Source organism: Scomber japonicus, chromosome 13, assembly GCF_027409825.1.
Source record: "Scomber japonicus isolate fScoJap1 chromosome 13, fScoJap1.pri, whole genome shotgun sequence".
NCBI lineage: Eukaryota > Metazoa > Chordata > Actinopteri > Scombriformes > Scombridae > Scomber > Scomber japonicus.
The window spans coordinates 123745-142003 of record NC_070590.1 but is presented as its reverse complement, the minus strand read 5'-3'; the positions used below and the strand labels follow the sequence as shown (position 1 = coordinate 142003).

Below are 18259 nucleotides of genomic sequence, written 5' to 3'. Positions count from 1 at the left end.
ATAACGGTCGGGTCTATCGTTGCAAAATATGGGAAGACAATCTAAACGACTCTATAACTGCACTCCAAAGATAATGTGAATAAGGTTAAAGGTTAAAAGTTGTTGGAACAATTTGGGCCTCCTGAAAAGTTGGTATGGTCATGTCCCTTCCTCCCCCCATGCCGAGAACATTCCCATCATGCATGGATAAATGTGCCACTTCCTGCCCCACACTCCCAACATAGATCTGTGTTCATTACTTATGTTTATATTTAGTCTGTTTGTTCCAACAAAGAATAAATAAAGTAATAAATAAATAAAGTAATTTCGTGTAGTACCTGTGAAGGCCTGCAGGGGGCAGCAGCGCCTCCTCCTCTCTGAGTCCCGCTCTGCAGCAGCAGCAGAAGAAGAAGCAGCTGATTTCCAGCTGAAAGCTCCGGAAGCTTTCTGTGTTTGAGTCCAGAACCGGAGCAGACCGGGACCCGGAGCGGACCAGGACCCGGACCCAGAGCAGACCAGGACCCGGAGCAGACCGGGACCCAAAGCAGACCCGGACCCGGAGCAGACCGGGACCAGGAACAGACCAGGACCCGGAGTTAGCAGCTGTTAGCAGGTCAGAAGCTTCTTTTATTAACTGTTTATATTCAGCTGTACGTTAAATATATATATATACAGTATGAATGTAACTTATATATACAGATATATAAAAGTTACATTCATACTGTATATATATCTATATCTATGTGTGTGTGTGTGTGTGTGTGTGTGTGTGTATATCTATATGTCTTCACACAGCATGAATGATCACTCTGAGTGATTTTGTGTTTTCAGGTCAACATGAGTCGATCAGCTGTGAAACCCAGAGACCAGGACGAGGAGGACGACTTCTACGACTGCCAGGAGACTCTGCAGGAGGAGCAGGGAGACAGGCTGCAGGAGGAGCAGGGAGACAGGCTGCAGGAGGAGGAGCAGGGAGACAGGCTGCAGGAGGAGCAGGGAGACAGGCTGCAGGAGGAGCAGGGAGACAGGTGGCAGGGAGACAGGCTGCAGGAGGAGCAGGGAGACAGGCTGCAGGAGGAGCAGGGAGACAGGCTGCAGGGAGACAGGCTGCAGGAGGAGCAGGGAGACAGGCTGCACGAGGAGCAGGGAGACAGGCTGCACGAGGAGCAGGGAGACAGGCTGCAGGGAGACAGGTGGCAGGAGGAGCAGGGAGACAGGCTGCAGGGAGACAGGCTGCAGGGAGACAGGCTGCAGGGGGAGCAGGGAGACAGGCTGCAGGGAGACAGGCTGCACGAGGAGCAGGGAGACAGGCTGCACGAGGAGCAGGGAGACAGGCTGCAGGAGGAGGAGCAGGGAGACAGGCTGCAGGAGGAGCAGGGAGACAGGCTGCACGAGGAGCAGGGAGACAGGCTGCACGAGGAGCAGGGAGACAGGCTGCAGGAGGAGCAGGGAGACAGGCTGCAGGAGGACTCGGACGGTGGAGCTGAGTTTGATGATGAATATCTGAGGGAGGAGCAGAAGGAGCTGACGGAGGAGGAGAGAGAGGTAAGAACCTTTAACCCAGAACCAGGAGGAGAGAGGAGCCCAGTGCATCATGGGAGTCCCCCGGCAGTCTAAGCCTATAGCAGCATAAACTAGGAGCTGGAGCCCAGTGCATCATGGGAGTCCCCCGGCAGTCTAAACCTATAGCAGCATAAACTAGGAGCTGGAGCCCAGTGCATCATGGGAGTCCCCCGGCAGTCTAAGCCTATAGCAGCATAAACTAGAAGCTGGAACCCAGTGCATCATGGGAGTCCCCCGGCGGTCTAAGCCTATAGCAGCATAAACTAGGAGCTGGAACCCAGTGCATCATGGGAGTCCCCCGGCAGTCTAAGCCTATAGCAGCATAAACTAGGAGCTGGAACCGGCCCCAACTAGAAGCTTTATCACAAAGGAACGTTTGAAGCCTACTCTTAAACGTAGAGAGGGTTCTGCCCCCCGGGTTCATCATCCAGCAGGAACCAGAACCAAAGCGGTCCCGGGTCCTGCTGGATGATTCAACACAGGGTCTCCAGAGCTGTGATGGTTACTGGTTTAATGGTTACTGGTTTAATGGTTTAATGGTTTGTTGGTTTCAGAGTCGACGGCAGCAGAGTTTAACTGTGAAGGAGAAAGGCAACAGTCACTTTAAAGCTGGAGGTGAGTACAAACCAGTAGAACCAGTATAACCAGTATATAACCAGTATATGAACCAGTATAACCAGTATATAACCAGTATAGAACCAGTATAACCAGTATAACCAGTATATGAACCAGTATGTAACCAGTATAGAACCAGTATATAACCAGTATATAACCAGTAGAACCAGTATAGAACCAGTATATGAACCAGTATATAACCAGTATAGAACCAGTAGAACCAGTATAACCAGTATGTGTCCTGTGTGCAGACTGGTTGGAGGCGGAGCAGAGCTACACAGAGTCTCTGGTTTTGTGTCCGGTGTGTTTCAGCAGAGAGCGATCCGTGCTGTTCTCCAACCGAGCTGCTGCAAGACTGCACATGGTAACTACCGTCACCACGGTAACACACCCTAACTACCGTCACCACGGTAACACACCCTAACTACCGTCACCATGGTGACACACTGTAACACACCGTCCCCACAGTAACACACCCTAACTACCGTCACCATGGTAACACACGTAACACACCGTCACCATGGTAACACACCGTCACTATGGTAACACACGGTAACATATCGTAACCATGGTAACACACTGTAACTACCGTAATCATGGTAACACACTGTAACACACCCTAACTACCGTCACCATGGTAACACACCCTAACTACCGTCACCACGGTAACACATCGTCACCATGGTAACACACGGTAACACACCGTCACCATGGTAACACACTGTAACTTCTGTAACATTCTGTCACCATGGTAACACACTGTAACTACTGTCACCATGGTAACACACCGTCACTATGGTAACACACTGTAACACACCGTCACCATGGTAACACACCGTCACCATGGTAACACACTGTAACACACTGTCACCATGGTAACACACTGTCACCATGGTAACACACTGTAACTATTGTCATCATGGTAACACACTGTCACCATGGTAACACACTGTAACTATTGTCATCATGGTAACACACTGTAACACACCGTCACCATGGTAACACACTGTAACACACCGTCATCATGGTAACACACTGTAACTATTGTAACATACCGTCACCATGGTAACACACTGTAACTATTGTAACATACCGTCACCATGGTAACACACTGTAACTACTGTAACATACTATCACCATGGTAACACACTGTAACTATTGTAACATACCGTCACCATGGTAACACACTGTAACTATTGTAACATACCGTCACCATGGTAACACACTGTAACTATTGTACTCTTCCTGTGTGTCTCAGGACCGGAAGGACCAGGCGATCTCAGACTGCTCCAGAGGTGAGTGATGACATCACACTGCAGCTGATTGATGGGTTGTGTGGTTGCCATAGCGATAGCGCATACTGATTAATGGGTTGTGTGGTTGCCATAGCGATAGCCTGTACTGATTGATGGGTTGTGTGGTTGCCATAGCGATAGCGTGTATTGATTGATGGGTTGTGTGGTTGCCATAGCGATAGCGTGTATTGATTGATGGGTTGTGTGGTTGCCATAGCGATAGCGTGTGCTGATTGATGGGTTGTGTGGTTGCCATAGCGATAGCGTGTATTGATTGATGGGTTGTGTGGTTGCCATAGCGATAGCGTGTGCTGATTGATGGGTTGTGTGGTTGCCATAGCGATAGCGTGTATTGATTGATGGGTTGTGTGGTTGCCATAGCGATAGCGTGTATTGATTGATGGTTTGTGTGGTTGCCATAGCGATAGTGTGTACTGATTGGTGGGTTGTGTGGTTGCCATAGCGATAGCGTGTATTGATTGATGGGTTGTGTGGTTGCCATAGCGATAGCGTGTGCTGATTGATGGGTTGTGTGGTTGCCATAGCGATAGCGTGTATTGATTGATGGGTTGTGTGGTTGCCATAGCGATAGCGTGTGCTGATTGATGGGTTGTGTGGTTGCCATAGCGATAGCGTGTATTGATTGATGGGTTGTGTGGTTGCCATAGCGATAGCGTGTATTGATTGATGGTTTGTGTGGTTGCCATAGCGATAGTGTGTACTGATTGGTGGGTTGTGTGGTTGCCATAGCGATAGTGTGTATTGATTGATGGTTTGTGTGGTTGCCATAGCGATAGAGCTGAACCCGGACTATGTGCGGGCGCTGCAGAGGAGGGCCGAGCTTTACGAGCAAACCGACAAACTGGACGAAGCTCTGGAGGATTACAAGAAGGTTCTGGACCAGGACCCGACCCACGGGGGGGCCCGGAGGGCCTGCATGGTGACTACTACACACTATACTACACACTATACTACACACTATACTACACACTACTACACACTACTAGACACTATTACACACCACTACACACTACTACACACTATACTACACACTACTACACACTATACTACACACTATACACACTACTACACACTATACCTGTTCTAATGATGAAATAACAACCTGTCTCTCTCTGCCTGTCTGTCTGTCTCTCAGAGGCTGCCTCAGCAGATTCAGGAGAGGAATGAGAAGCTGAAGGAGGAAATGATGAGTACGAGCTGCACCTGAACGCACCTCAATAACTTAATCACTAAATCACTCATTAATTAATTAATTAATATTTGTAGTTTGTCTGCGTAGCGTTGCCATGGTTTCCACTTAGTTTATTATTTAACCTCATGGTGTTATGATGGTTCTCTATTAAACACAACAACTTTACAGCAGAATATTTCATATTTCATTATGACCTCTGACCCCTGACTGACCCCTGTGTGACCCCTGCAGGTAAGCTGAAGGACCTGGGGAACCTGATCTTGAGGCCTTTTGGTCTCTCCACCAACAACTTCCAGCTGAACCAGGACTCAGAGACGGGGTCCTACTCTGTGAACTTCGTCCAGAAGCCCGGAGACACGTGATGATGACGTCACTGATGACCTCACCGACGTCACTGATGACCCCATCGACGATGATGACGTCACTGATGACATCACTGCTCCCTCTGTGCTCTACCAAATAAAAGCTGCTGCACTTGTTTCCTGTGTCAGTGTTCTCTATCGCCACGGTAACAGCTCACATCACCACGGTAACCTCAGCAGCTGCTGACCAATCAGCTGGAAACACGAGTCACAGTCAGAATAATAACTGATCAATAACTTTATTGATCACAAGACAAAAAAACAGAATCATTTTATTTATTGAACAGTGATCAGACGCTAGGGGGAGGGATGGTCATGTGATCAGACGCTAGGGTGAGGGGGAGGGGTGATCAGACGCTAGGGGGAGGGGTGGTCATGTGATCAGTGATCATGTGATCAGTGAGCTCTGCGGGACAGCAGCATCTCTCTGATGTTATCCTCCGCTTCCTTCACGCTGCGTTCAAGGTACACCTTCTTCTGCTGGAAATAAGAGAACACACTGTCAGACAGACAGACAGACACACACACACAGACACAGACACACACACCTCTGATCAGCTGATCAATAAGTGTTATACCTCCAGTTCTTTGATCTTCTCATCAGCTGTTTTCTGTTTGTCTGTCAGCTGATTATTGATTTCCTCCTTAGACTGCAGGATGAACCTGAAACACACAAATTACACACATTATATATACACACACACACACACACAGCCTTTCTATCTAGGTGAGTCTCAGGTGAGGCTTGTGTGGTTGCCATGGAGACTCACATGCGTCCCACTCCCTCGTAGAGCCGCGTGTTGTCCGGCAGCGTGGTGATCTCTGCGTGCGTGAGCTTGGCGTGTTTCTGGACTCGAGTCAGCTGATCGATCTGAAGATCTGCGAGTTTCACCTTCTGCTGCGTGTCGATCATCTTCACCTGCAGCTCAGAGAAGGCCTACAGACAGGAGGGCTCACTCTGGTTAATATCCTACAGACAGGAGGGCTCACTCTGATTAATATCCTACAGACAGGAGGGCTCACTCTGGTTAATATCCTACAGACAGGAGGGCTCACTCTGATTAATATCCTACAGACAGGAGGGCTCACTCTGATTAATATCCTACAGACAGGAGGGCTCACTCTGATTAATATATAATATCCAGCCTACAGACAGGAGGGCTCACTCTGATTAATATACAGCCTACAGACAGGAGGGCTCACTCTGATTAATATCCGAGAGGGGTAGTGGGGGGGGTAGAGGGGTAGATGGGGGTTTAGGGTAGGGCTGGACGATTAATTGAATTTTAATCGCGATATCGATTTTGGCCTCCCGCGATTATAAAAACATTAATAATCGACATAAAGCGATTATTGTTCCGCCCGGCGCGGAGCACCTGTGACGTAAATGCAACCCCTCCCGTCTTTCCCAGCTGGTTCTGTGTACCGCCCCTCATGTTAGACCCGCTGGAGGAACTCTGTGTTTCTGCTGATCTGGGAGATTTAAACTGACAGAAAGGCCTCTCACTCACACACACACACACACACACACACGCTGCACTGAGAGACACACACACACACACACAGACACACACACGCTGCACTGAGAGTCACACACACACACATACACGCTGCACTGAGAGTCACACACACACGCTGCACTGAGAGTCACACACACGCTGCACTGAGAGTCACACACACACACACACACACACACACACACACACACACACACACACACACACACACACACACACACACACACACACACACACACACACACACACACACACACACGCTGCACAGAGTCACACACACACGCTGCACTGAGAGTCTCACACACACACACACACACACACACACACACACGGGGGGGGGGTAGAGGGGTAGATGGGGGTTTAGGGGGGAGGTAGTGGGGGGGTAGAGGGGTAGATGGCGGTTTAGGGGGGAGGTAGTGGGGGGTGGGGAGGTAGAGGGGTAGATGGGGGGGTAGAGGGGTAGATGGGGGTTTAGGGGGGAGGTAGTGGGGGGGTTGAGGGGTAGATGGGGGGGTAGAGGGGTAGATGGGGGGGGTAGAGGGGTAGATGGGGGTTTAGGGGGGAGGTAGAGGGGTAATAATCGACATAAAGCGATTATTGTTCCGCCCGGCGCGGCGCACCTGTGACGTGAATCCAACCCCTCCCGTCTTTCCCAGCTGGTTCTGTGTCCCGCCCCTCACGTTAGACCCGCTGGAGGAACGCTGTGTTTCTGCTGATCTCACACACACACACACACACACACGCTGCACTGAGAGTCACACACACACACACACTGCACTGAGAGTCACACACACACTGCACTGAAAGTCACACACACACACACACACAGAGTCATATAAAGACACACCAATATACATGAACACACACACACACACACACACACACTGCACTGAAAGTCACACACACACACACACACACACACACACACGCTGCACTGAGTCACACACACACACTGCACTGAGAGACACACACACACACACACACGCTGCACTGAGAGTCACACACACACACACACACACACACACACACACACACACACACACACACACACACACACACAGGGGGGGAGGTAGTGGGGGGGTAGAGGGGTAGATAGGGGTTTAGGTGGGAGGTAGTGGGGGTAGAGGGGTAGATGGGGGGGTAGAGGGGTAGATGGGGGGTTTAGGGGGGAGGTAGAGGGGTAGATGGGGGTTTAGGGGGGAGGTAGTGGGGGGGTAGAGGGGTAGATGGGGGTTTAGGGGGGAGGTAGTGGGGGGGTAGAGGGGTAGATGGGCTAGATGGGTGGGTAGAGGGGTAGATGGGGGTTTAGGGGGGAGGTAGTGGGGGGGGTAGAGGGGTAGATGGGCTAGATGGGGGGGTAGAGGGGTAGATGGGGGTTTAGGGGGGAGGTAGTGGGGGGGGGTAGAGGGGTAGATGGGGTTTAGGGGGGAGGTAGTGGGGGGGTTTAGGGGGGAGGTAGTGGGGGGGTAGAGGGGTAGATGGGGGTTTAGGGGGGAGGTAGTGGGGGGTAGAGGGGTAGATGGGGGGGGTAGAGGGGTAGATGGGGGTTTAGGGGGGAGGTAGTGGGGGGGGTAGAGGGGTAGATGGGGGTTTAGGGGGGGAGGTAGTGGGGGGGTAGAGGGGTAGATGGGGGTTTAGGGGGGAGGTAGTGGGGGGGTAGAGGGGTAGATGGGCTAGATGGGGGGGTAGAGGGGTAGATGGGGGTTTAGGGGGGAGGTAGTGGGGGGGGGGGTAGAGGGGTAGATGGGGTTTAGGGGGGAGGTAGTGGGGGGGTTGAGGGGTAGAGGGGTAGATGGGGGTTTAGGGGGGAGGTAGTGGGGGGGGGGTAGAGGGGTAGATGGGGTTTAGGGGGGAGGTAGTGGGGGGGTTGAGGGGTAGAGGGGTAGATGGGGGTTTAGGGGGGTGTAGAAGGGTAATAATCGACATAAAGCGATTATTGTTCCGCCCGGCGCGGAGCACCTGTGACGTAAATCCAACCCCTCCCGTCTTTCCCAGCTGGTTCTGTGTCCCGCCCCTCACGTTAGACCCGCTGGAGGAACGCTGTGTTTCTGCTGATCTCACACACACACACACACACACACACACACACACACACACACACACACACACACACACTGCACTGAGAGACACACACACGCGCGCTGCACTGAGAGTCACACACACACACACACACACACACTGCACTGAGAGTCACACACACACACGCTGCACTGAGAGTCACACACACACACGCTGCACTGAGAGTCTCACACACACACACACACACGCTGCACTGAGAGTCTCACATACACACACACACACACACACTGCACTGAGAGTCACACACACACACACACACACACACACACACACACACACACTGCACTGAGAGTCACACACACACACACGCTGCACTGAGAGTCACACACACACACACGCTGCACTGAGAGTCACACACACACACGCTGCACTGAGAGTCACACACACACACACACGCTGCACTGAGAGTCACACACACACACACACACGCTGCACTGAGAGTCTCTCACACACACACACACACACACTGCACTGAGAGTCACACACACACACGCTGCTCTGAGAGTCACACACACACGCTGCTCTGAGAGTCACACACACACGCTGCACACACACACGGGGGGGAGGTAGTGGGGGGTAGAGGGGTAGATGGGGGTTTAGGGGGGAGGTAGTGGGGGGGTAGAGGGGTAGATGGGGGTTTAGGGGGGAGGTAGTGGGGGGTAGAGGGGTAGATGGGGTAGGGGGGGTTTAGGGGGGTAGATGGGGTTAGGGAGGAGGTAGTGGGGGGTTGAGGGGTAGATGGGGGTTAGGGGGGAGGTAGTGGGGGGTAGAGGGGTAGGGGGGTAGAGGGGTTTAGGGGGGGTTAGGAGCCGCCGTGTCTGCCGGTTTTTAACCTCTAACCGGTTTAACTAACCGTTTGTTCCGGTTTGTTTCTCAGCTGTAAATATTTTATATTATATAAAATATATTATACATAATTTACATTAAATTATTATTATTATAAATCACACTGAGCGCGTGCATGAGTCTCAGTTAGCTCCTCGTGCCACAGACCGTTAGCTGTCCGCGTGCAGGCTGCTGTTAAACACAGCTGACAGACAGACCGACAGGTGACGTCAGACAGGTAGACAGGTGAACAGGTAGATATATAGATATATATTTATGTGTTTACCTTTTTCAGCTCCAGATCTATGGACGTCGCCATCTTCTCTAACTAGCACTGCTACACACTGCGCATGTGCACTGACCACTCCTTCTTCTTCTTCTTCTTCTTCTTCTTCTTGACATCCAGTTTCCGGTGCGTTAGCGCCACCAGCTGCTCTGGAGGCGGAACCTAATCTAATGTAATCAGCAGCAACAGCAGTTAGTTAATAAGTCAATGTGAAAGTTTATTAGTGATACTATAATTATATTTTATATATCTTAAGCTGAGTGAGACATCTTTGTTTAAACCCCGGTAAACGGCAGCAGAGTGAGACATCTTTGTTTAAACCCCGGTAAACGGCAGCAGAGTGAGACATCTTTGTTTAAACCCCGGTAAACGGCAGCAGAGTGAGACATCTTTGTTTAAACCCCCGGTAAACGGCGGCAGAGTGAGACATCTTTGTTTAAACCCCGGTAAACGGCAGCAGAGTGAGACATCTTTGTTCAAACCCCGGTAAACGGCAGCAGAGTGAGACATCTTTGTTTAAACCCCGGTAAACGGCGGCAGAGTGAGACATCTTCTCAGCTGTGTTGTAATAGAATATCTTTGCTCCCGGTTGTGCCCGCCCCCGGAAACGGAATTATGCGCGCGCGCGGGATTTAAGTTTAGAATCAGCGCGCGGCAGCAGCTCGAGCTTTGTCGGTTTGTCTCATACAGTCTATGGTTTGTCTCCGCGCGGACAGTAAACAACAACAACAACAACAACATGGCAACTCCACCGAAGAGAGCGCGAGCTGTTCCCGCCACTTTCTCCCGCAGAGGAAAAAAGATTTCCATCGAGGGAAACATCGGTGAGTTCAACCCGGTAACTCCGGTAACCCCGTTAAACTCCGGTAACCCCGTTAAACTCAGGTCACCTCGGTAACCCTGTCAAACTCCCCTAACTCCGGTAACCCTGTTAAACTCCGGTAACCCTGTTAAACTCCGGTAACCCTGTTAAACTCCGGTAACCCTGTGAAACTCCGGTAAACCTGTTAAACTCCCGTAACTCCGGTAACCCCCTTAAACCCCGGTAACCGGTAGTCTGTTAGGACCAGAGCAGCTGCTGGTTATAAAACCTTCATCCTGACCCGTCATGGTTAGGGTTGGGGGGGGGGGGTCATGGTTAGGGTTGGGGGGTCATGGTTATGGTTAGGGTTAGGGGGGGTCATGGTTAGGGTTGGGAGGGGGTTGGGGGAGGGGTCGGGGGGGGTCATGGTTAGGGTTGGGAGGGGGTCGGGGGGGGTCATGGTTATGGTTAGGGTTAGGGGGGGTCATGGTTAGGGTTGGGAGGGGTTTGGGGGGGGGTCATGGTTAGGGTTGGGGGGGTCACGGTTATGGTTAGGGTTAGGGGGGGTCATGGTTAGGGTTGGGGGGGTCACGGTGAAGTTGACTTCCTGTGTGATGAAATGTGTTCTATAAACATCTGGAGCTGAATCACATCAGTGTATCATGACTATAAAACTACTTCCTGTATTTCCTGAGATATCTTAAATACTTTTACTTGTTGAAGCAAATACTTTTAGTACTTTTACTTTAGTAATATTGTGACTGAGCTACTTTACTAGTATTGCAGTAATATTTGGAGTATCTGTACTTTTACTAGTAACGGAGTAATATTTGGAGTATCTGTACTTTTACTAGTATTGCAGTAATATTTGGAGTATCTGTACTTTACTAGTATTGCAGTAATATTTGGAGTATCTGTACTTTACTAGTATTGCAGTAATATTTGGAGTATCTGTACTTTACTAGTATTGAAGTCGTCTGATCATCATAATTATTATTTTATTATAAACTCTGAAGATTTACATTCTCACCTGTCTCTCTCTCTCCACCTGTCTCTCTCTCCACCTGTCTGTCTGTCTCTGTGCCTGTCTGTCTGTCTCCACCTGTCTGTCTCTCCACCTGTCTCTCTCTCTCCACCTGTCTGTCTGTCTGTCTCTGTCTGTCTCTGCCTGTCTGTCTCTGTACCTGTCTGTCTGTCTCTCCACCTGTCTGTCTGTCTCTCCACCTGTCTGTCTCTCTCCACCTGTCTGTCTGTCTGTCTCTGTACCTGTCTGTCTGTCTCTCCACCTGTCTTTCTGTCTGTCTCTGCCTGTCTGTCACTGTACCTGTCTGTCTGTCTCTGTACCTGTCTGTCTGTCTCTCCACCTGTCTTTCTGTCTGTCTCTCCACCTGTCTGTCTGTCTCTCCACCTGTCTGTCTCTCTCCACCTGTCTGTCTGTCTGTCTCTGTACCTGTCTGTCTGTCTGTCTCTCTCTCCACCTGTCTGTCTCCACCTGTCTGTCTGTCTCTCCACCTGTCTGTCTCTCTCCACCTGTCTGTCTGTCTGTCTCTGTACCTGTCTGTCTGTCTGTCTCTCTCTCCACCTGTCTGTCTCCACCTGTCTGTCTGTCTCTCCACCTGTCTGTCTCTCCACCTGTCTGTCTCTGTACCTGTCTGTCTGTCTCTCCACTTGTCTGTCTCTCTCTCCACCTGTCTGTCTCCACCTGTCTGTCTGTCTCTCCACCTGTCTGTCTCTCCACCTGTCTGTCTCCACCTGTCTGTCTCTCAGCTGCAGGTAAGTCTACGTTTGTGCGCCTCCTCCAGGCGGCGTCGGAGGACTGGGAGGTGATTCCTGAACCGATCGGGAAATGGTGCAACATCCAGAACGACAGCGAGGACGTCTACCAGGTGAGTCCCACCTGGTGATGTCACAGGATGAGCTCTCAGTCCTTTCAGAATAAAGTGCTGAGTCCTTTCAGAATAAAGTGCTCAGTCCTTTCAGAATAAAGTGCTCAGTCCTTTCAGTGTAAAGTGCTCAGTCCTTTCAGAATAAAGTGCTCAGTCCTTTCAGAATAAAGTGCTAATGTTAAACTGTGTGCAGGAGCTGAGTTCGTCTCAGAAGAGCGGAGGAAACCTGCTGCAGATGCTCTACGATAAACCCAGCCGCTGGTCCTACACCTTCCAGGTACTGCCCCACCCACTGACCCCTGACTCCACCCACCTAATACCTGACCCCACCCACTGACCCCTGGCCCCACCCACCTGATACATGGCCCCACCCACCTGATACCTGACCCCACCCACTGACCCCTGGCCCCACCCACTGACCCCTGACCTGACCCCACCCACTGACCCCTGACCCCACCCACTGATACCTGACCCGACCCCACCCACTGACCCCTGGCCCCACCCACTGACCCCTGACCTGACCCCACCCACTGATCCCTGACCCCACCCACTGATCCCTGACCCCACCCACTGACCAATGACCCCACCCACTGACCCCTGACCCCACCCACCTGATACCTGACCCCACCCACTGACCTTTCTAGTTTACCAATACACTTTTTATTGTTGATCTTCTGATTAGTGAATGACCTGCAACTACCTGTCTGTCTCTCCACCTGTCTGTCTGTCTCCACCTGTCTGTCTGTCTCCACCTGTCTGTCTGTCTGTCTCCACCTGTCTGTCTGTCTGTCTCCACCTGTCTGTCTGTCTCCACCTGTCTGTCTCTCAGAGTTATGCGTGTCTCAGCAGAGTTCGTTCTCAGCTTCAGGCTCCGTCAGTCAAACTTCAGCAGGCAGAGAATCCGGTTCAGTTCTACGAACGCTCCGTCTACTCAGACAGGTAACTACACCTGAGACAGGTAACTACACCTGAGACAGGTCACTACACCTGAGACAGGTCACTACACACCTGAGACAGGTCACTACACATTACACATCTGAGACAGGTCATTACACACCTGAGACAGGTAACTACACACCTGAGACAGGTCACTACACACCTGAGACAGGTAACTATACCTGAGACAGGTCACTACACACCTGAGACAGGTCATTACACACCTGACACAGGTCACTACACACCTGAGACAGGTCACTACACATTACACACCTGAGACAGGTCACTACACCTGAGACAGGTAACTACACATTACACACCTGAGACAGGTCACTACACACCTGTGACAGGTCACTACACACCTGAGACAGGTCACTACACACTACACACCTGAGACAGGTAACTACACACCTGAGACAGGTAACTACACATTACACACCTGAGACAGGTCATTACACACCTGAGACAGGTCATTACACACCTGAGACAGGTAACTACACATTACACACCTGAGACAGGTCATTACACACCTGAGACAGGTCATTACACACCTGAGACAGGTAACTACACATTACACACCTGTGACAGGTCATTACACACCTGAGACAGGTAACTACACATTACACACCTGAGACAGGTAACTACACATTACACACCTGTGACAGGTCATTACACACCTGAGACAGGTAACTACACATTACACACCTGAGACAGGTAACTACACATTACACACCTGAGACAGGTAACTACACATTACACACCTGAGACACGTAACTACACACTACACACCTGAGACAGGTCACTACACACCTGAGACAGGTAACTACACACCTGAGACAGGTCACTACACACCTGAGACAGGTCACTACACACTACACACCTGAGACAGGTCACTACACACTACACACCTGAGACAGGTAACTACACACTACACACCTGAGACAGGTAACTACACACTACACACCTGAGACAGGTAACTACACACCTGAGACAGGTCACTACACATTACACACCTGAGACAGGTCACTACACATTACACACCTGAGACAGGTAACTACACACCTGAGACAGGTCACTACACACCTGAGACAGGTAACTATACACCTGAGACAGGTAACTATACACCTGAGACAGGTAACCACACACCTGAGACAGGTCATTACACACCTGAGACAGGTCATTACACACCTGAGACAGGTCATTACACACCTGAGACAGGTAACTACACACCTGAGACAGGTAACTACACCTGAGACAGGTAACTACACACCTGAGACAGGTAACTACACCTGAGACAGGTAACTACACACCTGAGACAGGTCACCATGGTAAGGAGGGCCATGCGAGTACAGGTAACCATGGTAACGGTGTGTCCTGTGTCTACAGGTACGTGTTTGCCTCCAACCTGTATGAGAGCGGAGACCTGGTGGACACAGAGTGGAGCGTCTACCAGGACTGGCACACCTGGTTACTACGGCAGTTTGAGGATGACCTCGCCCTCAACGCCATCATCTACCTGAGGGCACAGCCGCAGGTACCACTGGTTATACTGGTTATACTGGTTATACTGGTTATAATGGTTATACTGGTTAGACTGGTTATACTGGTTATACTGGTTATACTGCGGTGTGTTCAGGGTCTGACAGAGTGTGTGTATATTCCAGCGCTGCATGCAGGTTATACTGGTTATACTGGTTATACTGGGGTGTGTTCAGGGTCTGACAGAGTGTGTGTATATTCCAGCGCTGCATGCAGAGGCTGCTGCACCGCGGCCGGGAGGAGGAGCAGGGAATCCCTCTGGAGTATCTGGAGCAGCTTCACTTCAAACATGAGTCCTGGCTGGTCCACCGGAACCTCAGGTACCACGGACCCCCACCCTAACCCGGACCCTGACCCTTTATACCCTGGACCCTAACCCAGACCCCCACCCTGACCCTTTATACCCTGGAACCTAACCCAGGGTCCCCCTGACCCTTTATAACCCTAACCCAGGGTTAGGGTGCTGTATCAGGGTCAGGGTCAGGGTTAGGGTGCGTGGTGCGTTCAGGGACAGTAACGTGTGTGTGTGTGGCTGGCGTGGTGCGTTCAGGGACAGTAACGTGTGTGTGTGGCGTGGTGCGTTCATGGTCAGTAACGGACTGTGGTGCGTTCAGGGCCAGTAGTAACGGTGCGTGGTGCGTTCAGGGTCATAAGGGTCTGCATGGTGCATTCAGGGCCAGTAGTAAAGGTGTGTTTTGTCTGCAGGTTAGATTTCGAGTACCTGAACGATCTTCCCGTCCTGGTTTTGGACGTAGACGACGATTTTAAGAGCGACGGCATCAAGCAGGCGGAGATCGTTGACAAGGTGAGTTTAAGGGTTTAGAGTTAGAACGTTTCAGCTGCTCGTCTTTAACTTTTAATGTTTGACTTTTATTCTTCTTTTCTTTCAGGTGCGAGAGTTCCTCACCACGCTGTAGATCCAACCAATCACAGCTCAGGATGCCAGCAGCCGACTCTTCTGATTGGACGACAGCAACGTCACACTTTATACATTTTAAAGTTTTTACTCATTTTAGATTTTATTAGTTTTTATATCCACGTTACCTCTGAGTGTGTTACTGTGTGTGTGTTACAGTGTGTGTGTTACTGTGTGTGTGTGTGTGTGTGTGTGTTACAGTGTGTGTGTTACTGTGTGTGTTACAGTGTGTGTGTTACAGTGTGTGTGTGTGTTACAGCGTGTGTGTTACTGTGTGTGTGTGTGTGTGTGTTACAGTGTGTGTGTGTTACAGTGTGTGTGTGTGTGTGTGTTACAGTGTGTGTGTGTTACAGCGTGTGTGTTTCTTTGCATTACTTTTATATTTATTCTTCAGCCTGAATCATTTTTCTTCTCTAAGCTGAAAGTGAAATGTCCCTGAATGCACCACGATGCGTTCAGGGACAGTTGGATTATTTCTCTCTGTTTGTTTAAATAAATCACTCAGAATGATTCAAAGTGTCTCAATCTTTATTTAAACACGTTAGAACAGGGATAGTATCTGGTACCTGCTGCTCCATCAGGGATAGTACCTGGTACCTGCTGCTCCATCAGGGATAGTACCTGGTACCTGCTGCTCCATCAGGGATAGTACCTGGTACCTGCTCCTCCATCAGGGATAGTACCTGGTACCTGCTGCTCCATCAGGGATAGTACCTGGTACCTGCTGCTCCATCAGGGATAGTACCTGGTACCTGCTGCTCCATCAGGGATAGTACCTGCTGCTCCTCCATCAGGGATAGTACCTGGTACCTGCTGCTCCATCAGGGTTAGTACCTGGTACCTGCTGCTCCATCAGGGATAGTACCTGGTACCTGCTGCTCCATCAGGGATAGTACCTGGTACCTGCTGCTCCTCCATCAGGGATAGTACCTGGTACCTGCTGCTCCTCCATCAGGGATAGTACCTGGTACCTGCTGCTCCATCAGGGATAGTACCTGCTGCTCCTCCATCAGGGATAGTACCTGGTACCTGCTGCTCCTCCATCAGGGATAGTACCTGGTACCTGCTGCTCCATCAGGGATAGTACCTGGTACCTGCTCCTCCATCAGGGATAGTACCTGGTACCTGCTGCTCCATCAGGGATAGTACCTGGTACCTGCTCCTCCATCAGGGATAGTACCTGGTACCTGCTGCTCCTCCATCAGGGATAGTACCTGGTACCTGCTGCTCCTCCATCAGGGATAGTACCTGGTACCTGCTGCTGCTCCATCAGGGATAGTACCTGGTACCTGCTGCTCCATCAGGGATAGTACCTGGTACCTGCTGCTCCATCAGGGATAGTACCTGGTACCTGCTGCTCCTCCATCAGGGATAGTACCTGGTACCTGCTCCTCCATCAGGGATAGTACCTGGTACCTGCTGCTCCTCCATCAGGGATAGTACCTGGTACCTGCTGCTCCTCCATCAGGGATAGTACCTGGTACCTGCTGCTCCATCAGGGATAGTACCTGCTGCTCCTCCATCAGGGATAGTACCTGGTACCTGCTGCTCCTCCATCAGGGATAGTACCTGGTACCTGCTGCTCCATCAGGGATAGTACCTGGTACCTGCTCCTCCATCAGGGATAGTACCTGGTACCTGCTGCTCCATCAGGGATAGTACCTGGTACCTGCTCCTCCATCAGGGATAGTACCTGGTACCTGCTGCTCCTCCATCAGGGATAGTACCTGGTACCTGCTGCTCCTCCATCAGGGATAGTACCTGGTACCTGCTGCTGCTCCATCAGGGATAGTACCTGGTACCTGCTGCTCCATCAGGGATAGTACCTGGTACCTGCTGCTCCATCAGGGATAGTACCTGGTACCTGCTGCTCCTCCATCAGGGATAGTACCTGGTACCTGCTCCTCCATCAGGGATAGTACCTGGTACCTGCTGCTCCATCAGGGATAGTACCTGGTACCTGCTGCTGCTCCATCAGGGATAGTACCTGCTGCTCCTCCATCAGGGATAGTACCTGGTACCTGCTGCTCCTCCATCAGGGATAGTACCTGGTACCTGCTGCTCCATCAGGGATAGTACCTGGTACCTGCTCCTCCATCAGGGATAGTACCTGGTACCTGCTGCTCCATCAGGGATAGTACCTGGTACCTGCTCCTCCATCAGGGATAGTACCTGGTACCTGCTGCTCCTCCATCAGGGATAGTACCTGGTACCTGCTGCTCCTCCATCAGGGATAGTACCTGGTACCTGCTGCTGCTCCATCAGGGATAGTACCTGGTACCTGCTGCTCCTCCATCAGGGATAGTACCTGGTACCTGCTGCTCCATCAGGGATAGTACCTGGTACCTGCTGCTCCATCAGGGATAGTACCTGGTACCTGCTGCTCCTCCATCAGGGATAGTACCTGGTACCTGCTCCTCCATCAGGGATAGTACCTGGTACCTGC

General features: G+C 51.0%; 3 protein-coding genes across 4 annotated transcripts; 2 read left to right on the top strand and 1 right to left on the bottom strand.

Moving 5' to 3' along the window:
• Positions 1–377: 377 nt before the first annotated feature.
• Positions 378–5057, top strand: ttc1 (tetratricopeptide repeat domain 1). Its single transcript, XM_053332229.1, has 9 exons — positions 378–592; positions 811–1172; positions 1437–1524; positions 2097–2157; positions 2409–2521; positions 3416–3452; positions 4244–4392; positions 4609–4663; positions 4897–5057. Exons 2-9 carry the CDS (start codon positions 817–819, stop codon positions 5025–5027), a joined length of 990 nt encoding a protein of 329 aa, XP_053188204.1. The 5' UTR covers positions 378–592; positions 811–816; the 3' UTR covers positions 5028–5057.
• A 321-nt stretch (positions 5058–5378) lies between these two features.
• pfdn1 (prefoldin subunit 1) lies at positions 5379–9799 on the bottom strand. Of its 2 annotated transcripts, none has more exons than XM_053332245.1 (4): positions 9735–9799; positions 5798–5964; positions 5606–5690; positions 5379–5507 (listed from the first exon to the last, which is right to left on the bottom strand). In XM_053332245.1, the coding sequence occupies exons 1-4, from the start codon at positions 9765–9767 to the stop codon at positions 5424–5426; spliced, it is 369 nt and encodes a 122-aa protein (XP_053188220.1). In that variant the 5' UTR covers positions 9768–9799; the 3' UTR covers positions 5379–5423. The 2 variants fall into 2 exon arrangements, with proteins under 2 accessions (XP_053188220.1, XP_053188221.1); XM_053332246.1 differs by having other exon boundaries at positions 5379–5504.
• Positions 9800–10473: 674 nt separating this feature from the next.
• On the top strand, positions 10474–15988 carry LOC128371848 (deoxycytidine kinase 2-like). The gene is made up of 8 exons (XM_053332235.1): positions 10474–10558; positions 12304–12422; positions 12616–12699; positions 13252–13361; positions 14745–14892; positions 15102–15217; positions 15603–15702; positions 15788–15988. Exons 1-8 carry the CDS (start codon positions 10474–10476, stop codon positions 15812–15814), a joined length of 789 nt encoding a protein of 262 aa, XP_053188210.1. The 3' UTR covers positions 15815–15988.
• Positions 15989–18259: the final 2271 nt, after the last annotated feature.

Excerpts from the sequence above, each read along its gene's own strand:
- pfdn1 (XM_053332245.1), bottom strand. The coding sequence starts at position 9,767 with ATGGCGACGTCCATAGATCTGGAGCTGAAAAAG. Across the intron at positions 5,965-9,734 it reads TAGATCTGGAGCTGAAAAAG|GCCTTCTCTGAGCTGCAGGT; the intron begins GTAAACACATAA and ends TCCTGTCTGTAG. Across the intron at positions 5,691-5,797 it reads TACGAGGGAGTGGGACGCAT|GTTCATCCTGCAGTCTAAGG; the intron begins GTGAGTCTCCAT and ends TGTGTGTTTCAG.
- LOC128371848 (XM_053332235.1), top strand. The coding sequence starts at position 10,474 with ATGGCAACTCCACCGAAGAGAGCGCGAGCTGTTCCCGCCACTTTCTCC. Across the intron at positions 12,423-12,615 it reads ACAGCGAGGACGTCTACCAG|GAGCTGAGTTCGTCTCAGAA; the intron begins GTGAGTCCCACC and ends AACTGTGTGCAG. Across the intron at positions 12,700-13,251 it reads GCTGGTCCTACACCTTCCAG|AGTTATGCGTGTCTCAGCAG; the intron begins GTACTGCCCCAC and ends TCTGTCTCTCAG.
- ttc1 (XM_053332229.1), top strand. The coding sequence starts at position 817 with ATGAGTCGATCAGCTGTGAAACCCAGAGACCAGGACGAGGAGGACGAC. Across the intron at positions 1,173-1,436 it reads GACAGGCTGCAGGGAGACAG|GCTGCAGGAGGACTCGGACG; the intron begins GTGGCAGGAGGA and ends GCAGGGAGACAG. Across the intron at positions 4,664-4,896 it reads GCTGAAGGAGGAAATGATGA|GTAAGCTGAAGGACCTGGGG; the intron begins GTACGAGCTGCA and ends TGACCCCTGCAG.